Genomic DNA, 20,603 nt, shown 5'->3' with positions numbered 1-20,603 from the left:
CCACAATAACTCAGCCAACCTCCAATCTATACTAGGAACATCCCGCCTGCTGTTTCTAGTGAACAATATATAAAGCCTTAAACAGTTTTCTACAACATCAAAAAATGTTTTACTCATTTCCCCCGGAAGTGTCATGAATTTCATTTTTTCTTCTAATGATATCAGTAGTTCAAGATGTTATCTTGCTAACTAGCTGGCGTTGGCCTTGTCTCCTGATCAAAAACTAACTCACTGCGGCCGAATTTCGAGAGCAAGACTTTCGAAAGTCTTTGAGAGATTTGAAAACTATCTAAGGTTACGTTTCCGAATGGCAACTTCTGCACATCATCTTTTTTTTACATTTTCGTACCAACTTTGTAACCTCAGAGCAGCCTCTTACAAACTACTCAAAACTTGGCAACAATAAAACTCAGATGACGATCTGCCCAACATTTGGGCGGCCTCAGTCTGCCTGATTCGGCCACAGTAACGTTCAGAAAATCGCAACCTTTTTAAGGAACATGACCCTAAGCTCCATCTCGACTTCTTCCCACTCAAAATCGTGATTTAAAACTTGGTCACCAACCCACCTACCCGGTGACCCTTCCCTCAGCCGAACTAACTTCCAGGAAGAAGTTGGCATTTTTCTGCGTCTTCCGTCTGACGGAAAGACGGAATTTGTATTAAAGTAAAGATGATTACGTACAACATCCACGAGGAGAAGGTTAATATCATGGAGCAATATTGTCTTTTTGGCAATTTTGTAGCATCCTGCACACTTTTGTACATGCAACAGTTGTTATTATTTGTAGGTCTTTTTCCTTATTTACTTAAAACCACAATATACATTTTTTGGAAGTATTCAGGGGGACAGAGAAGAAGATTTAAGACGACTTATGTAGCAGGAAAGGCCTATATTCATATTTAACAATTATATACATTGTTATGTCTCTGCCCTGCGTGGGAAGGGAAATAAGGGGCAGTTAAGAACATCAACTATATGACTCGGAAAAATACTTTATTTTGCTGAACCAGACTTAATGAACTAAGGCACTAAAATGAACTGTTTGCACATCATTACTAGTACATATATCACTGGCCCGGTTCAGCTTCAGTGCAGTGAACTGGCAGGTCGAAATAATGTCAAGATATAACTTGCTAATATCAGAACAAACTAATATTTGTAGATATTAGTTTAATATCTTGGTCTCCCTTCTCATGGAAAATTGTCATAAAAAAGCATTTTCACAGTGTTGTTCACTTAACATTCATCCATCAATACATCTATAACACATAAGTCTGACAAGTTTCATGTCTTGCGATGTATAATACATTCATTTAAAATTAATAAACCTATATATTTGATAACATTTGCAATGACTAAAACAATTATATTTACTTACCACTCCTTTCCTTGAGTCACATCACAGATAGATAGTAGATAATACATACTAGAAGATAGATATTATTTTGAGGACGCATATTGGAAGTTCCCAAAACTGTCGAACAATAGTCTTTATCTAATGTGTTCCGACAATGCTCCCGACAATAGGGGGCGCCAGAAACAACATGTTAAATCTTACATATTGAGGCTTTAACTAAATGAAAACGAGGTAAATGAAGAACACACGTTTTGAGTGTAGGATTGTGTACTTCTTCTGGTTTTAGTCCCGGTAGTTGATAGTCCAACTCTTTATGCATGTCTTTGAACATAAAATAATATTAATATTAACACAAATCGCAGTGAACGGAAGGAACACACTTTACTGTCACTATTCCTTCAAAGCAACTCAAGCCTGGGATTGTAATCACTCTTTGAAGAAGTGAAACCGTAGCCCGAATGAAACTATGTCACGTTTGAGAACCAAAGTTAAACTGGGGCAGGACTATGTGTGTCAGATACTAAAATTGAGGGGATCCTAAAATAAACGTTAAACTCATTTCCTTAACCCTTTTAAATATTCATAGCTGAAGTCACGAAGCATTTTTCTGACATCTAAAAATACATTGATGTAGTAAAACAAGCGTCAACAATAGAATCAGAGTTAAAAGACTCGTCTCGTCTCGACAATAAACAAACGTCTGGAGTCACAGTGACGAGTGTTGCGTTCACTGTCTGCTCGGCTGTAGGACTTTCATGTTGCACTCTTGTTTAACCCAGCGTCTCCTCGATAAGAGCGCCGCGGCGAAGCCTCAAAACACAATCTGTTTAAAAAAAAAGGCAATTAAAGAGACGCCGGAACGTCCTGGATGAGGACGTTTGGAGACAAAGATACTTGCCGGCAGGACAGCGACACGCGCTGACATTTATTGTTTGGATAATTACCTCGTTCCACGCGCAGTAATCCAGTCAAGCACACGCGCAAACAAACAATGCTGTGTTTTCACACGCTGACCTTCTACTACTAACAGGGACCTTTGAAAGCAATCTTTTTTTTCAACATGCATCATCAGATCAATACTGGCTCCGAGCACTATCTGTTTGTAACAGTCTCACACACGCACACGCACACACACACACACACACACCTTTTAAATGTCAAAACGGCATGAGCAGCACACATCCTGATTGTTGGTCATCATCACTGTAGTTCAAACGATGGAGGGTCTCACTGTCTCTCACCCTGATGAATGTAAAACTGAACACTGACGAAAAAATGTCACTTTGCGTCGTTATTATTCTATTATTACCTCTGCCAAGGAGGTCGTCCTCATCATCGGGTGTCTATCCAATGAAGGAAATTAAATTAAAATTTTAAGGAAATGTCGACAAAGCATGTTTCGAAGGTACCATCTGGATCCAGGATTTTTTTTTAAGGATTTGTCACTCTAATATTACATATATAATTCTTAACCCTTCTTTTCTGTTGGACTGTTTTATGTTTTTTTTCACGACTTTCTGTAGCTGAGATTGAGACGTCGAACAAGCTCTCTTTCTTGCTCGCTCCTACACTGTTCTGTAAAGCTACTCTCCCAGTGAGCTGATTCAAAATATAAAAGTATTTTGTAAAAAGTAGAAATAAACATATGTTTTACGGGGGAGTGACTGCAGCTAACACTGTTCTATACTAGCTTAGAAAACAAGCAAACCCTCCTTTATTCGTTCACTGCTAACCATTAAGTATAACGTTTTATTTACTCAGGTTACAGTTGTTTTTTACAATAGTTTATCTATTTTACTTAAAGTGTGGTAAGATTCTCCTTAAAGGACACTCAATGGTAGCGACAAGATAATAATAATAATAAAATTATAATAATAATAATGATTAAAAAAACGTACTTTGTTGGAACCTTCTTTTCTTACATCGGGCAGCATGATGTCACCTGATGTCCTTAATGTACAAATAAACAAACAATAAATAATGTATTTGTAACAGAACAATATATAATTACAAGTTTGTACGTATAAAAAAAATGTAATATAATGAAATTGTAGTTAAAAAACATGTTTAATAATAATTAAAATAATTGTTGAATGTTGTTTAAAGGTTGTTGATGTTAATTGAACTGATTTAGATCTAATATTATATATATTTTAAAAAGGATTAAAGAATTGAATATACTGAATAGTATAAAATAAAATTAACAATTAAATTGAGACGTTTATTGTAGTAATACATTTTTGAAGATTTCTTCTTTGAGAACATAGACCAGAACATAAAAAAAACACTCTCAGAAAAAGACACAGATGAAGCTTCATGAAGCAGTGTCATTATCTTCAGAATCCACTAGATGGCAGTCTTTGCACTATTTTCCTTTGTTTTGAACAACTGTTCTAGTGAAACATCACGTCATTTTTAAACAGATGGCGCCACCTACTGACGTCTAAACAACATGACACTGCTTCATGAAGCTTCACCAACTCATCACTATGACACGTGTTATGAATGTAAAAGTTCTAGTTATTTTCTGCCAACTTTACTGAGCCTGTTCTGGTTCACAGTCCTGCTACACCTTGAGACCGTTGACCTCCGATCAGTGACAGTTATTGATCAACCATCAGTCTCTGAACATCTGCTCCAGCTAATCACATTTCAGCCAGAAGGTCCAACAAGTCGTGTCAGACTGCATTAAGATGGTTCAACAAAACAAAACATATACATCCAAACCTACAGTGGTCAATTACTATATAAAAAAAGTAAATACTAGTTTAAGAGCTTAATATTTTTTTTTTTGCAACAGTTCCAACCGATGAATTTCAATCTCACCTCTTCGTTCTCAGTCTACGCTTCCTAAACGTGAGCCGTTGAGCCGGTTCTTGGTTCAACGTCCTGGTTCAATCTCGGGCAGACGCCCATAACACCCCAGCTTTCCTCGTCAATGATTTCAATTTAACACATTCCTGGATGGTCTGGTTCAATGAGGGTTTGATCGATGACCTGTCTAATATGCATATGTGTGTGTGTGTGTGTGTGTGTGTGTGTGTGTGTGTGTGTGTGTGTGTGTGTGTGTGTGTGTGTGTGTGTGTGTGTGTGTTCAACTGTGAAGAGCAGACCCACAACAATGACAAACTGCATTTAAAAGACTGCTGGGTCATAGTTTCCCCATCACTTGCTTTCCTGTGCTCACAAGGATTTATTGGAAGTCATAAATCATGTGATCAATATCGAATTCCATTTGGGGGTTTTTTTCCACACGTTTAAAAACTTTTTAAATACTTCTCATTCCATATGGATTGGATGATCATTTATACACACATATACACAAGTATTACTTTCGATTAGTCCTTGTAAAGATGTACAGAATTTGGATTTTTCAAGTTTTTGAGTTATATTTTCCAGCCGTCTAACCCAAACATATTGTCCCTTTCACACATATATAAATATATAAATAATAAAAATACAATTTAATGTGTTCAATGTTAAATGAATAATATCCACACAATCTTTAGTTATAGGTTTTAAAATAATACCAAAACATTGCCATTGAAGTACAAGTACAGAGTGTTACTGTGTTTTTTATGGGTCTATTAAACAAAAATACAAATTAGTTAAAGAAACTCTTATCATGTTTATAATTAACAGGAGAATCGGTTCAAAAACTTCATAAACGTGATGTTCATGTAAAAGTCTTCACCTCCATGTCTCGTATGAAGACCGTTCTTCCATGTCCTGCAGCAGCAGAATGAACTCTGAAAAGAAACATTGCAGTATGAGTTCACGGGGTCAAAGGTCAAGGCAGATTTGTCTCCGAGTCACGGGTCACGGATGATACGTGATGCATAGTTTGCTGCTCAAATGCCAGCAGCGTTGCAGCAACCATCGGCTTCGAAAAACAAAAAAAAAGAAAAGGGAATCGCTCTAGTGTTTGTGGAGTGCCGTGTAGTTACAGCGACATCTGGTGCTTCAAATATGTCATTACACTTTAAAAAGTCAAACAAAAAAAAAAAAAAAAAAAGCATCAAGTTACCGAAAAACGCTGCTTTAGTTATTTAAAAGTACATAAAACCAATAATCTCGATAGTAGTTTGAATGGAATGAATCGCAAAACACTGTCAGAGGAACCGCTACCATTTGCTGTAGTGCAGCTTCTTCTCCAGGAGATGGCAGTGTTTACCTTCACTCCGCTCGTCTCCTCAGACTCTAAGGACAGATGTTTAGAAGAAGCTGCTAATAAAAACAACAAAAAAAGAAGGAAAAACAACAAGTGTTTTTCATAAAGTTACACCCAAGAATGACGTGCACCTTCCAACCCTTGAAAAACACTAAGCTGTTGCGAGTTATTTATCTGGTATTTAAAGTTGTCACATAATGAGTTAGAAATATAAAAATAAAAAACGAAGTCAAAGCTCAGAACTGCTTCATTGTCACAACGTTTTGTCATCATGAGGGTCTTCAAGGGTAAAGAAAAGTGAATAGCTGGGATCAATATCTGAGAAAAAGCAGTCGTTGATCTGTTTTTGTTGAGTTGAAGTGTGTATAAAACCATTAAATCTCCATCAGTGCCTCCAGTAGACAACGAAGATGAGCTTCAGCAAACCTCATTTTAAAAGTAGTTGAAAGTATTTTGGACAAGATGGACAGTTGTATCTATATCTTAACTTTTTTAACATTATGATCCATCAACCTATGAAGCTCTCATGTAAAGCTTTACCAGAACCACATACAAGTAAAATCCAAATATATAGAGTAAGACTGAGGAGATCCAAAACTGAATTTAAATTATATATAATACTAAACATATTTTAATTTCCAAATATAATAGAGACTTACACCCAGAAAGAAGTTGCATTTGTTTGATAATTAATATACAATTTCTTATATAAAATTCATGATTAATGTCGGTCCCGCAGTTTTTCCCCCCCATCACCCTCTTACATGTTCAGTCTATTACAAAGGCACTGTTTATTTGAGTGCCATCACAAACAGCAGATGACTTGAGTCAAACCCTTGCAGGAGTCGAGGTTCCAGGTGAGCATGTTCACAACCATAGCTTGTGTTTTAATCATTGATTGGTTGGCGCTGGAAACAAAAGTAGATGTCTTCAAATTATCCATATCAGGATTACTCAGATAAGCAATGAGGAAAAATACTCACCGTCCTCGCCTCTGTCGGAAAAAAAAACAGCCTTAATTCATTCCAGTCTCCGTGACCTATGTTGTTGACTCTTGGAGAACAAATGACTTACGCTGTGGCATAATGATGCGACGGAAACAGCTCTCGCTTTGGATAGAAATCGAACAGAAGTGAGAATGTACCATCTGTATTACTCTCCTTGTACAAGTAAAATGATTGTGTTCTTTACGCTTCAGTTTTAAGTCAGATCTCTAACCTGACACAATTTTACAAAAAACGTATATCAGGATTTTAATTTTATGAAAGAAAAACCCTTAAAAATGGCAATTTATGAAAGAATCATGTCTTTAATGGATTGCCTTGTACACATAGACAGAACTTTATTGATTTCTGACTTTACTGATCATTTCTTTGAGGAAAGACACCTGGATCACCTTGAAAACTTATGTCTTTAATGTTTTTTGCAAGAAATATAGGTGGTCCGGGACCGCCTGGTCGAGAGAAGGAAAAAAATAATCAAAAGAACGGATGTTTTATCGATTAAAACTGTCTGAAAGGTGTTTTATTTTGAAAATACATGGCATTTTTTCAGAGGTTTAATTAGCCTGTGACTCTTGACAAGTCGAGACTGGCTTAAGTTAAGTATACAAAAGAAAATCAACCTGCGAACTGCAAGTTCAGAACTCCTGCTGATTCAGCATAACTGGATATTTTTCATGCGCCTAATGTTGTTTTTTTTTGTTTTTTGATTATGCGATAATTGTTACCGTTTTAATCTGTAGGTTTGTCCTTAAATATGATGGCGACAATAAACTGAACTGTGGTTCGAAAATGTCTTTTTTTTTGGACCGTGGTAGAAAGTGAGAGAAGCCCGAGAAGAATTTCTTTGTGATCTTGTTTCGTCTTAAAGAAGGTTATTGTTTCGAATCTAAAAATAGTTTATTTGCAGTTAATAACAGAGACGGCGGGCCGAATGAAATCTGCTCGATTTGGCCCCGGGGCCTGACTTCGGACCAAACAGGGGGTCTTTAAGAAGCTAAAGAAGCATCATCGCTGGCTGAAAGTTCCTGTTCTTCGCCGACACTTCTTTTGCACGAGTGAGAAATAAAGAGTCGCAGGCGAATGTGAAAATCTTACAATGTATATAATTGACATAAGATCTCAGATATACAACAACAAATGAAACATTTGTATTCTTTGACACTCGTCTGTCCTCACCATAGATGTTTCCGATCATTAGAACCCAAGAAGAAAACAAGTTAGAAAAACGGCACCTCGTCATAAATACCTTGGACTCGGTGTAGAATGACGGGGTGAAGGTTAAAGAAGCTGATTCTCTGCTTCCTCTTCTGCCACCTAATGAAGGTCGTGGAGGTTAAAGTGCACACCGGGTCTCCTGCTGCAAACACTGACTCGTCTGCCTCTCTTTCATTCTTATCTCGGGACGTCACTCATGTGCATACGCAGATTTCCCATCCGTCCATCGATAGTCATTTCTGGAAGGTGTCGACATGCATATTGATCGACCGGATGTTTGCTCGGCTCAAAAAAGTGCAGCTCACTTTTTTATATAAAAAGAAAAAAAGGGGGGGAATTTGGTGGATGTAAAGAAATTGATATTGGAATGTCGGCATCACAGTTTCAGTCCTGTCGCGTCGATCAACGGGCCACAACGTCCAGATTCATTTCCAGTTACAAAGGAGAAGTGGTTGATTCGTTTTTTTTCCCCCACCAGCGTTCTCTACATCGTCGCTGATGAGACCCCAACACGAGACAAAGTGGCAGTCGCAGGCAGATTTCAGAACAAGGGACCAACATCAAAAAAAAAAGAAAAAAAAAAAAACTCACTCACGATTTTTGCATCAGTTAAAAGAAGCACAACTTTTTTTTTCTTTTTTTTATAACCATGCATACATAGCAGACGTGCTTATGGACCCTTCACCATCTCAGAATGGATCTGCAGCTTCATAACTCTGTAGATGTATCTGAACATTACACACGTTTAATTATAAAGTATTTCTTCATTAAAAAAAAAACATTTTAATTTGATTAAATGTTGTTGTTCAATTTAAAAAAAAATTTTTTAATTCAATTTATGTAAGAACTACTTTAGGGAAGTTATAGAAAACGATATCCCCAATTGTTGGTGCCGTATTTGATTCTATTCTAATTTAATAAAAACTTTTTGCCAAAATTACATAGTGGTAAATATTTCTCTATATATTGTATTTATACATAGATTATTATTTTTTTAATCTTATTAGATTTATTGTAGATTTCAGTTGATGGTATAATTTCTGTTTCTTTCTTCATTTAGATGTTTTCAAATGTTGTTTATTATAACTACACATGTTCAAAACGTCAAAATAGTTTTTTCTCTAAGCATTATTGTAAATATTTTGTATTTTTAACACTTAAATTCACCCAGAAAACATCTCGTCAGGTGTCAGCTAATGCGGTTAGCACGTTAGCCTTTTCAACGGTACCAACAAAAATAAACGTTAAAAGCAACAACTTTAATTTGAGTTTGAAGTTGTTTTTTTTTAAACACATTTATCACTCTCTTCTTTTTTAATTCCTCAAATGTTCGCGTGTAGACAATTCAAATAGTTTAAAGCCAGATATATCATCAGCTGCTAACATTGAGCTAACTTTGCTAGCATTGCTCAGCTTCCTGCTATGCTGTGTGTGTTGATGCTACTTTAAACCTCAACTCATGATACTTGTAAATACATATATATATATATATTCAATAAATGAATATTGACGCTTACATCACCTTCAACTCGCTGTGGTCACGTGACTAAAGAGCTGCAGATCCAGAGCGACATGATGTCGGGCGGGTGACGTTACTTTTGAATATGACTGCGGACAGAAAGTGCTTTAGCTCATTGCTATTATAATCCATTTTTGGTCAGTTGTCTCCACTTTTTTAATCCGTTTCTTTAGCCGAGAACAAATGGTGTGACTGAGTTGTTAATAAATAAATAAATCTGGAGCGGCCGAGTGCTGCTGCTTTAGTTCCGAGGATAACGAAAACAGTGAGGATTCATTTTCTCTCTCTCGCCGTCGCTAGAGTCGTCTGCAGGCGTGACATATGTTTTTAAAGAACCCAAACACCAGAGACCAAACGTTAAAATATGCCAAAATAAAGAAGGAAAAAAAAAAGACCATCTCAAATGGTGTCATGGCAACAAAAGACAACAGTGAAACCAAAACAATATAAGTAAATCAATTTAGTTTGTTTCCGTTACTGTCCACCGTCCATCAGCTTTGACTTGTGGATGAAAGATTGAAAGATGATTTTTTAGTTCAGGTGCTCCTGGATTAAATCTACTTAATCTTCATTTAAGAGTCAATACAACGTCTCTACTATTTGTTTTATGAACCAAAATCTTTATCTGTATCTTTATGCTAACGTTTGATGAGCAGAATGTAGTGAAACAAAAAGAAAAGCCCATTAAAAAAGAAAATTGTTTTGCATCATTCTTTAGATTTAAAGCATAAATTGTGATTTTTGTTGTTGTTGTTGTTATTGCACTTTTAGTTCAATGATCCATTTTCATGATGGTTTTTTTTAATAAAAAATAAATCTTTTAGGGCGACGCATATTTGGAAAATATATAATAGGGATTTTAGTTTGTCGGTCTGTTTCAATCGTTCATCCTCACCTCAGCACTGATGGAGGAGCCACTGCTCAGAGTATTTTGTTCTGCTCTATGTCTGTACGTTGATTTGGCAAATTAACTACAGCCCTCCCCCCCTCACCCTCCCTCCCCCCTCGATCCCCCCTCACATTCCCGACGCAACCTCTTCCCTCCGAACTCAGTCCTGGTTGGTGAATGAATTCCTCCGTCAATTATCGCAGGAGCAGCCAGAGCAGCAGCGACAGCAGGTGGATGGTGACCACGGGCCGGTGGCTCCGGCTGGAGTTCCTGCCCCAGATCTTCTTCTCCTTGGGGGGGTTGTAGACCAGGGGTCGTGTGGTGACCGGGATGACGATGCGAGGGCTCTGGGAGCACGACTCGTCCGTGCAGAGGCCGCTGCCTGATCCGCTGGCATCGTCGCCTAAAGACACAGTTGAGCGTTGATGTTCTGGACTTTATGTGATGAAGGACTCAGAGACCAACACTCACTTATGGAATGAGAATATAAACATTATATTTAACATTTCAAATGTTCAAACTTCTACTTTTATTTAATTGAAATATTGGATTTTTTTAGCATTTGATTTTGTTGTGGGGAATAATTGAATTCTGTATTTTCTATATTCAATGGTTGAATTTGTTTTTATTGACTCATTTAACTCAATATTTTCTATATTGAAAGGTTGAATTTCGTTTTATTGACTAATTTAATTAAACATTTTCTACATTGAAACGTTGAATTTATTTTTTATTGACTCATTTAATTTAATATTTTCTATATTGAAAGGTTGAATATGTTTTAATGGACTAATTTAATTTAATATTTTCTATATTGAAAGGTTGAATTTGTTTTAATGGACTAATTTAATTTAATATTTTCTATATTGAAAGGTTTAATTTAATTTTATTTACTAATTTAATTCAATATTTTCTACATTGAAAGGTTGAATTATTTTTTATTGACTCATTTACCTCAATATTTTCTATATTCAAACGTTGGATTTGTTTAATTTAACAATTTAATTCAATAATTTACAATTTTTCAAAGTGATTTTCTTTTTTGTTCACGTAAAATTTGATATATTAATTGCAATAGTAATAATTATAATAAAAAATACATTTTTAAATTCAATATTATTTAATTTGTATCCTTTAAAATTCAATACAAATGCCGGTATATGAGTGCAACCAGTTTCAGCCAATCACGCTATCCAGATATGATCATGTGATGCACTATTATAACAAATTTAAACTGAATTAAAAGCCTAGGATTGTAAGAATATTTAATTCAGACAAATCTTTTTTAATTACAATTATAATTATATATATATTTTTTAATTATTTGAATAAGTAAATCAAACTCTACGTGTAAAAAATAAACAAATAATTCATTTAGAATATATTAACTTTTATTTTAAATTAAAAAAACGAATTGAACTTTTGATATACTAATTATTAAGTTAAAAAACAATTCAACTTTTGAAATATAGAAAATATTGAACTAAATTATTTAATAATAACAAATTCAGTACAGAAATGATTGAAATAAATCAAAACAAATTCAAGCTTTCACAATAAAAACAACTGAATTCTATAATTCAATATCTTGATCTGCCTCCGTACTCACTGGTGTCCTGGAAGTCCACGTCGTTGCCGTTGTAGGCGTTCTTCAGGCGGTGCGTCATGACCTTGAGCTGCATGATCTGCTGTCGTATACTCATGTCTGGCTTGGTGATGTCGATCTCCACCTCCGGGTTGTTGATCTGACTGGCCAGGCCGTCGCTCAACACCTCGGGCAGATACCTGGACCACAGAGGGGGGGAGATGTTACTGGAAACACATCCTGGGAGGACGAGCGACGACGCCCACCTGGCTCTGCTCATGCCGTTCCAGCAGCGCTCCTCGGCGCCGGCGCCGCTCGCCACCCGGTCGCTGCAGATCATGGTGGGGAGGGAGACCCAGTACGCCTGCATGTCCCTCATCCTGAACGTGATGTCGGAGACCTGTCGTCCAAACACGGGCGTTAAGATCGACCCGACAAGAGAACTTTTGATCATCGAACCGACCATTTTGTCCAGAACTTTGGAGCTGGGTCCGACTTGATCCTCCGTGGTCACCTTCACTTTCTTCAGGGAGTCGTCGGTGTCTGGTGAGCTTCCACTGCCTCCTTGTCGCAGGTTTCCACACGACTGGTACAACTGCGGAGACGACACCATGACTCACTCGGTCAAGCATGCATGGAATGGTGAGCTTCGTGTTAACCTTTGACAGAAAGTTCCCTTCGTCTAGGAGAAAATTTGGAAGCGGCTGAAAATAATTCAGGTGCTTAAAAGAAGAAGGAAACTGACGAGAGGAAAATCCAATCTTCACTGAAATTAATTATTTTAATTAAGATTTCTCTTTCTTTTTCTACTTTATGAAACCAGTGAGATAAAAAAAAAACACAAATGAAAATATTTCCTGAAATTTATATAACATTATTTTGGTTTCAATAACAACAAAATAATATAATAAAATCAAAATAAATATAATTTTGGAATTGGAAAACTAATCTGATTTAAAGGTATAACATGTATTAAACAACAGTATGCAAATAAACATTAAAGATACTTGACAAAAATAAAGAAAGTATATTTCCTGGGTTAGCACTGTATTATGAAGAGAATTAAAACGTATTAAACCATTTAAAACTCAATACTTGTATTATTGTGCAAAATGCTTTTTGACAACATTTTTTACATTGTGAACAGATTAAAAAAAAAAAAAGATGATCAGTGTTGTCATTTTATGCTATCAATAGTATTAATAATTATAAATAATCCAATTGTTCCTGTCAAAACATGTAAAAATATAATTAACATTTTGTTGAAATACTAATTTAAAAAAAAGTTATTTATAATCAGTAGTATAATTAAAAATATATGTACTTTATTGTTGATCATTTAAAAAATACTATTTATAATGATAATATTCACAAATAATATAAAAATGTAAACCTTTTAAATTAATTTAAATTAGAGATTAATGTTATTTTAACTGTGAATAATCTGTTCAAAAAAAGAAAAAATGATTTTTTTCTAAAACATTTAAAGATGCATTTTTAATATAAATGAAGTAACTAAAATAACCATCATCAGAAGTGACACTTCTAAGTTAAGGGGGGAAAAAGAACTTCATCCTTGTATAATATATGTTTCTTTTCTCCAAAGATCTGGATTCTGAAGAAATCCTGTTGAACATCTTCTTATCACTGGAGCAGTGATAAACTCTCAGGAAAGTTTGCTGCAGGCAGGTTTGTGTCTTTACACAGCATATGGTCCAATTTCTGTGTCTGAACAGTCTGTGCTTCGCTTGGATGATGCGAGCTGCTGTCAGAGGATTACATCATTGAGATAATGTGGGTTACTTTACTTCCTACATCACCTCTCCTTGTGCTGCTCATTAGCTCGCCTGGACTCTACTACCTCCCTGAAGAACACAATACAACATCCTACGTTTTCAATTTTTTGAACAACTTACTTTAACACATTTTGACTGGTTCTGATTTGAGGTCGCAAACATCATGTTTATCATCCAATAAATACATTCTATTTAATAATGTATTCAACTTTTTGGGTGATTATTATTACGTTAATATTACTGTTATTGTTGTTGTTATGTTACTTTCAAATGTCCTCTCTGTCGCAGAAAGTTGAGAAACATAATCTCGATTTCTTTTTCATGTCATAAAATTGATATGACACCATATATGTAGGTATGTGTTTAAAATTCTAAACAATAATTGATTTATATGAAAACAGTATCATCTAAAATGTATTGATTGTAAAGATGATTCCAGTGTAAACAATTCCTGCTATACATATTGAGAAAGTTATGGACTATTATAACCTGTGAAAATGCACTATTTTCTGGTCAACCTCCTCAATACTAATCAATGGGGATCAATATTTGGTAAATTTAATATATATATTTTTTTTAATCAATCAATTTACATTCAAGTAGAAAAATATTTTCTCTTAAAATATGCATAGAAAAAGCTCATTAATTATTAGCCAATATTGAACAAACACACCAAAAATGGTTTACATAATTATACTGTATATTTAAACAACTCTTACTTGAGTGCATATATATAAATATACACATTTATACACCTATATATACATATACATAAACACACACACACACACACACAAAACAAACACCCAAGTTTTCTTCTTGTGGTATATATATATATAACTCAAGTATAAGTTGTTTAAATATAAAATAATGGAAAGATAACGTTCACTTACGATGTATTTAATTGATTAAATTCATGAAATTAGCATCAGAAGTGACGCTGAATGTCAGTAAACGTGGATCGTCGGACTTGATGGTGAATTTTTGGGAAAATACCAAACTGCAAATGGTTTGAGTTAAAGAAAGTATTTATAGCCAAGTATGCTATTTAGAACTTCAATAGAAGCTAGCAGGCTAAAGATCGCTTCCTGCATTGAAATAGAAAGGAAAAATGAGAGAGACATTATTTGGAGGTTTCCAAACATCCAATTATAGATTAAAAAACTTCACTTATTAATAATGAGAACAAGCCATAAAGTGAGTAGCAAACAGTTAGGATCACGACACCACTTATGTTTCGATCTAATGTAGTGCCTCATGTTTAATAATATACATTTCTGGAAGTATTAATGGCGCTCGACTAGAAACGTGTTGCCGTGGCTACTGCTCCCACCTTGACGTTGACCGTCACGATGTTCTCCATCATGGTGGCGACGGCCTCGGAGATCTGGTCCGGGAGAGAGAGCAGCACCACGTCGGCGCCGGACGGGCCGTTGAAGCGCTCGGCCACTTGCATCATGGTTTCTGAGGAGAGACAGGACGTGCGGGTCAGTTTCCGAGGTAAAAGGCAGCGATCGAGTCGAGGGGTTTACGAGCCGCACACCTGCCAGGTGCCTCCACTCGCTGTTGAGGTCCGCCTGGTTGGCCAGGCAGCCCTTCATGACGTTGATGCAGTAGTTGACGCACGGACGGGCCGAGGGAACGCCACGGCAGTGAGGACAGTAGGTCATCCTCATGATGGCCCGCATGCACTCCGGACTCAGCTGGACCTGACGAGACACAGTAGGAGATGCTACTTTTCATAGTGTATATTTAGAGGTGTCCATAGTGTTTTATCATCCTTCAGTTTTTGGCAATTTTCAGGCCCCACCACGTTGAGTGCATACAAACAAAAAACATGCAACTGGCACTTCTATTATATTCTCACCAGAATATAACATTTTCGCCACATAAGTCCTGAGTATTTTAGTTGTATTTTTAGTTGTTTTGTTACGGTTATACTCATTTCCTGTTGACGATGAATGGTGCTGGGGTGAATAAAAATCTCATCTTTGTTTTTCAAAGGTCGACATCTGTGGCATACTTTGACCGAAACAAACCATTTCAACTTTAAAATGTAGAAAAAATTCCAAATTATCAACATGGGATTGGACTCTTTTGTAGTTTTTATAGTTTTTCCGTCACGCGGCAAAGCGCACAGCCCACTCTTGTGTTTTCCCATGTGGGGAATTGTCTAGTTATTTTCATTACTGCAGTATATGTTTGACTATTTTTATTTATTCCTTTAAATAACAATGCAATAACACGAAATAACCATTGAATACTTATTCCATGTATAAAAGAAACAATATGCGACTTTCAATGTTGTTTTTATTTCGTATTTTCTCAAGTAATTGGTTACATTTTGAACCATTTGGACTCGTAAAATGATGGTCCACCAAACCTCTTTACAGCAGTGCGTCAGAGACGTTGTGAAACGGACACAACAAATTCCTTTATCAGGTTTTTAGCCCTTTTGTTATCTCAGGGTCAGGGTGACGCAGAGGCCAGAAAACAAATGTTTTTGTCGTTTCCCTCGTGTTGTCTTTGGGACAATGTGGACAAAAAACATTTGCTTTAGGGCCTCTGGGTCACCTTGACCCAAAGTTAAACTAAGGGTTAAACAAATGTAGTGCGAGAAAAAGGGCAATGGTGACGAATAATTTGCGACATTACACTATCTCGACAATAGGGGGAGCCAAAACACATGCATATATATTTTTTTTAAATGAGGTGTAGGCATTTTAAAACAGCAATATGCAATAGATGGAAAATATTGTTTTTGGCTTCCCCTAATGTCAAAACAGTGTAACTGCAATGCAACACTGTGGCACAGTTGCCACATACCGCATGTGTATTTCTAAACAAAACGAGGTAAGGGCTATTGCGGGTGTTCAAGTGGGCACTCACGGACCGTAGTTGCATATAACATTCATAATAATAATTTTTAAAAAAAGGTGGTTTAACATAAGATAAAATGACTTTTTTAATGCCATAAGAAAAGCACTAGAGAAATGGTAGTGGAAATATTTGCAGTACATTGTTGCCCAAAGGTTTCCTAGTCAAGAGCACCATTAAAAAAATCAAAACAAATATTACAGAAATATTAAAAAATAAGTAAAACTGTAATATTGCTTTAACACATATATGGCTTTTCCACAGGCTTGTCTTAGCCCTACTCGACCTGGTTTGTGTTTTCATCAGCACAGTGATGGTCTGATGAAGCTTCATGAAGCAGTGTAATGTTGTTTAGAAGTCAGTAGGTGGCGCCATCAGTTTTAAGATGATGTGATGTTCAAAACATAGGAAAATAGTGCCATCTAGTGGACTTCATCAGACCATCACAACCTCCAAGTCCTCACTTGTTTTTGTTCTTCGAAGAAGGTAGCAGGGCCGGTCGAAAAACAACATAGTAGAGTCAAGTAGGGCTGGGAATTTCGTGGAAAAGTGCTAACAGTTTAGGGTCATTCTTTATTTTAATGATATTGAAAACTTTGATTCAGATAAGCCCAAAAGGAGTTGTTACGGAGACGATTGCATTCCTTTTTTCCAGGAGGCCAGCTTCCACGTCGACTTGTTTTCAAATCAACTCAAGACATTAGTGTAATAAAGTCTCCTTGGATGGGACTTTTAACTGCATTTGGAACAACGTCTTTCTCTCCACACCCGTGTTTTCAGCGAAAAAAAAAAAAAAAAAAACAGAAACTGGGTTAATACCAGTAAGCTGTGTTCACAGGAGAGTACAGCTATGCATACAAAACCCCGGGACGGGTGTGTGAGAGGAGAGAGGGAGATGTAACAAGCCATGCTCTGCATACAAAGCTCCGCTAAGCTGACATCTGGGCCTGCCTCGCGCTTTTCCTGGAAACACTTCTTACAACGGCTAAAGCGTACACTCGCACAAATATACAATGGAAATGGGACAATAAGTAGAAAGCAGAAAAACCCAGTCGTCGACAATAAACATTTCCCCCCTGACGGGCTTCTGTAGTTATATATCGACACAACTCCGTTCCCAGTCAAAAACTGGATCCACACTTCCACACTACGAGAGCTAATAAACATATAGATTGGACGTGCCGTGGAGCCGCTTATGCTAGCGTCAACAGAAGAAGGCATGAGAAGGAATAAGTGGACAGGGAAGCAATAAGCACATTCCCAGGCTTAATCTGCAGTCATATGAGACGTGAGTCAGATGTTCGCTCTCTCCTGTCCTCAGCCTACCAGTCATTATCCAGGGATGAGTCAGACACATGCTTTCTCAGTGAGCGAGCAGCGGGAGCAGGGAGGTGGTCGGGAATGCTGGGAGAAGGTGTGGACTTCTTGGATGCGCAGACAAACGCGTATTGATCTGACCCCGGAATAATGAGCTGCTGATAATGGAGATAATAAGAGTGAAACTAGAAATGATTAGACTCTCAACTCTGTGAACTCTGGCTGGTGCCAAGTATACAGTATGTGGAGGAATTGCTTATGATTGACACTAGGACAGGAAAACAAATCAATCCAGGACGCTCCATAGTTTCACCAGAAATTAGTTTGAACCTTGAGGATTATACACCAATATGGCCCCTACTCTACTTTATAGATCAGTGCTCCCCAAACTACAGCCGGATACGACCCGCCTCCACATTTGACCCACATTTTTTCATATACAGTGCAAAAATATAGAAGGAAACCAGTGAACCCTTGAGTCATTTCTGGGTCAGTGTGAAAGAAAACGCATGTGTTTGTGGTATCCCTTGTGTTGTCCCAGGGTCACCTTTACATAGGATACTACAAACACATCTCTTTCGGACCTTCAGGTCCCCATGACCCTGAGACAAATCAAGGGTTAAGTAATAGTAGCTAAATAGTATAGTAGCTTAATAAAAATCAAAACTGTATGTTTTGTTGTTGTTTTATTCTACAACTACATACATTTTGTTTTGCTTTCTAAGAAGGTCTGGTTTGAAAGATATCAAAATTGTTGGCCTGAAACAGGGGTGGGCTATTATATTTCCTCGGGGGCCACATTATATACCGTGGCTGTTAAAAGGGGCCGTAAAGCCAAAAGATAAAGAATTTTATATGATGGGGAAATTTTATATGATAAATTATAAACAATTAAGATAAATTAAAAAAAAATGTATTAGGTCGTGGGTCTTCATTTGATTGTATTAATTTCCTTTTAAGATCCTAGAAAAACATTACATTTTTATGGAGCCCATGTATATGTAATGTAAAGGCAAATTCGAAAAGTATAAAATAAAAATCCATAAGGACAAATAAAAGAGGAGAAAAAAAATATATTCAAACAAAGATCTTTAAGAAAATACATCTGTCGATAAAATTAAAGAAATACTGATCATTTACTCTCAATCATTGCATAAATGATTACAAAGAAAATCCACAAGAAAAGCATCACTACTATGGTAAATATAATTTATATTTTAAATATAACTGTATACAATCACTAAAACAAATGTCGTATATACTTTCAATACTTTGGGCGTTTATTTCTTTTGTGTAGTGAGCTTGAGCAGCAGCAGTTACAAGCCATACAAATGATTAAGAAAACTTTCAAACCTTTCTAAATCCTGTGGAAACTACAGAAAAGAAAAAGAAACCTACATTTTGTTTATCGTCCATGATGAACTTTTCCTGAGAGTTTAACTGAAATCATTTCCATACGTTAATGAGTTATTATGAAAGACACACAATGTTGAAATAGCTTCCTTTAAGGAGACGAGTAACTCATACCAGGCTCACCAATCACCAAGTGATTGATGAAGGCCAGAATAAACCATTTCACTAACTTATGAAGCCAGCAGTGCCGACTTCAACGAGTCAAGTGTTAATTATCTGATCTTAGCTTGTTGCTTATAAACATACGTGTTTACACTGCAACAACCATACGCCATGTCCTCGCTTCTAGTGCACGAAATCAATCATTAGAGGAAATAATTTCCTCACTAAATCTAAATTTACTCAACCAAACTCCGCAATTACTCATATTTAGACAAGAATTATTGCCCTGCTGTGTTTAAAGGCGTACTTATCCAGACACCGTGCTTCTGGCATGAGCTATGAGGCGCGTGGCCTACTTCCTCCGCTCGCCCCGGGGAATAAGTCCAGGGAAAAAAAAATTCCAGTGCAGCCACAAGTGAAATGAGGCTCCAATTAATATTTTGCCGGAAGGAAAAAGGCGTGTCTCGATATATCATTATATCTCGGATTCCTTCCGGCTTTAGTTTATGACCTTTTTTTATTTCCTTTAAAAAATATATAAAACATTTTTTTTTATTTGCTTTTTCAGCTGCATATGGTACAAATGCTAAGTCAAGGCCTCTCTGTGGCAAACATGGCAATAAATAAGGTCCATGTTGTCCATCCATCGAGCCGAGGGAGGAAATTAAAGAACAAAAAAGGGAGCAAAGAACAGTATCTGGTGAAGACTGGCAGGTGCGCCGGCGAAATGTTTACAGAAGTCAATATCTTTTGGCATTTTTCTGTCTCATTAGTTTTGTCTCAAGCGGCGGAAGCTCAGCGTGACAGAGAAGTCATGAATATGAATCGAACAGTCGGTAGATGTATGCTCTCTTTTCCGCCACACACAGTGCCCTCCAAAAACAAGATTTGACTCCAATATTTGAAATTAGGTATTCAAATCTGCCCGTCGTTAAAAGGACGGCAGGAAATTTTCTTTTGAGTGAGAATGCATTAAAGATGACAGAGCGCTCGCCTCATGGTTACATTTATAATGGTTGAAATTGTTTTGGGCGGAGGACCTGACGTGACCTTGAGAGTGGGTAAAAATTCAAGTCATGACTCATTTGGTAAAACATTGCTTGTTATGCAGGTAATATTCCTTTCATACCGGTAGAAAAAAAAGAGTTCTTCGACCTTTTTTTGATGTGAAAAAAAATGCATATTTCTTCTGTAGAAAATGTAACTTTTACATCATTAAATATTTTTTTCTATCATCTTCAGAGCAAATTAAATCAACAAAATAATCTACTATTAAAGTTGTAAAAAACTTTGTAAAAAAGGTTGATATTAAATTTGAATTCCAGATTCAAGACACAAGAAATTGGGAAAAACA

At 36.5% G+C, this 20,603-nt stretch overlaps 1 protein-coding gene across 2 annotated transcripts in view; it reads right to left on the bottom strand.

The window, feature by feature from the left end:
- Positions 1-10,286: 10,286 nt before the first annotated feature.
- gpc1b (glypican 1b) overlaps positions 10,287-20,603 on the bottom strand; it is a 77,237-nt gene continuing 66,920 nt past the window's right edge. Inside the window, exons 5-10 of one of the 2 annotated variants that reach the window (XM_087811868.1) lie at positions 15,084-15,249; positions 14,874-15,004; positions 12,208-12,339; positions 12,011-12,144; positions 11,769-11,944; positions 10,287-10,562 (exon numbers count right to left, since the gene is read on the bottom strand). In XM_087811868.1, the coding sequence (XP_087667994.1) occupies positions 10,354-10,562; positions 11,769-11,944; positions 12,011-12,144; positions 12,208-12,339; positions 14,874-15,004; positions 15,084-15,249 (948 nt within the window). In that variant the 3' untranslated portion in view covers positions 10,287-10,353. Of the gene's footprint in view, positions 10,563-11,768; positions 11,945-12,010; positions 12,340-14,873; positions 15,005-15,083; positions 15,250-20,603 lie in introns of both variants that reach the window. The other variant, XM_087811867.1, reaches the window with a different exon arrangement.

The sequence above is a fragment of the Callionymus lyra genome, chromosome 16 (assembly GCF_982586985.1).
Source record: "Callionymus lyra chromosome 16, fCalLyr1.hap1.1, whole genome shotgun sequence".
Taxonomy (NCBI): domain Eukaryota; kingdom Metazoa; phylum Chordata; class Actinopteri; order Syngnathiformes; family Callionymidae; genus Callionymus; species Callionymus lyra.
This window is presented reverse-complemented; position numbering and strand designations above follow the sequence as displayed.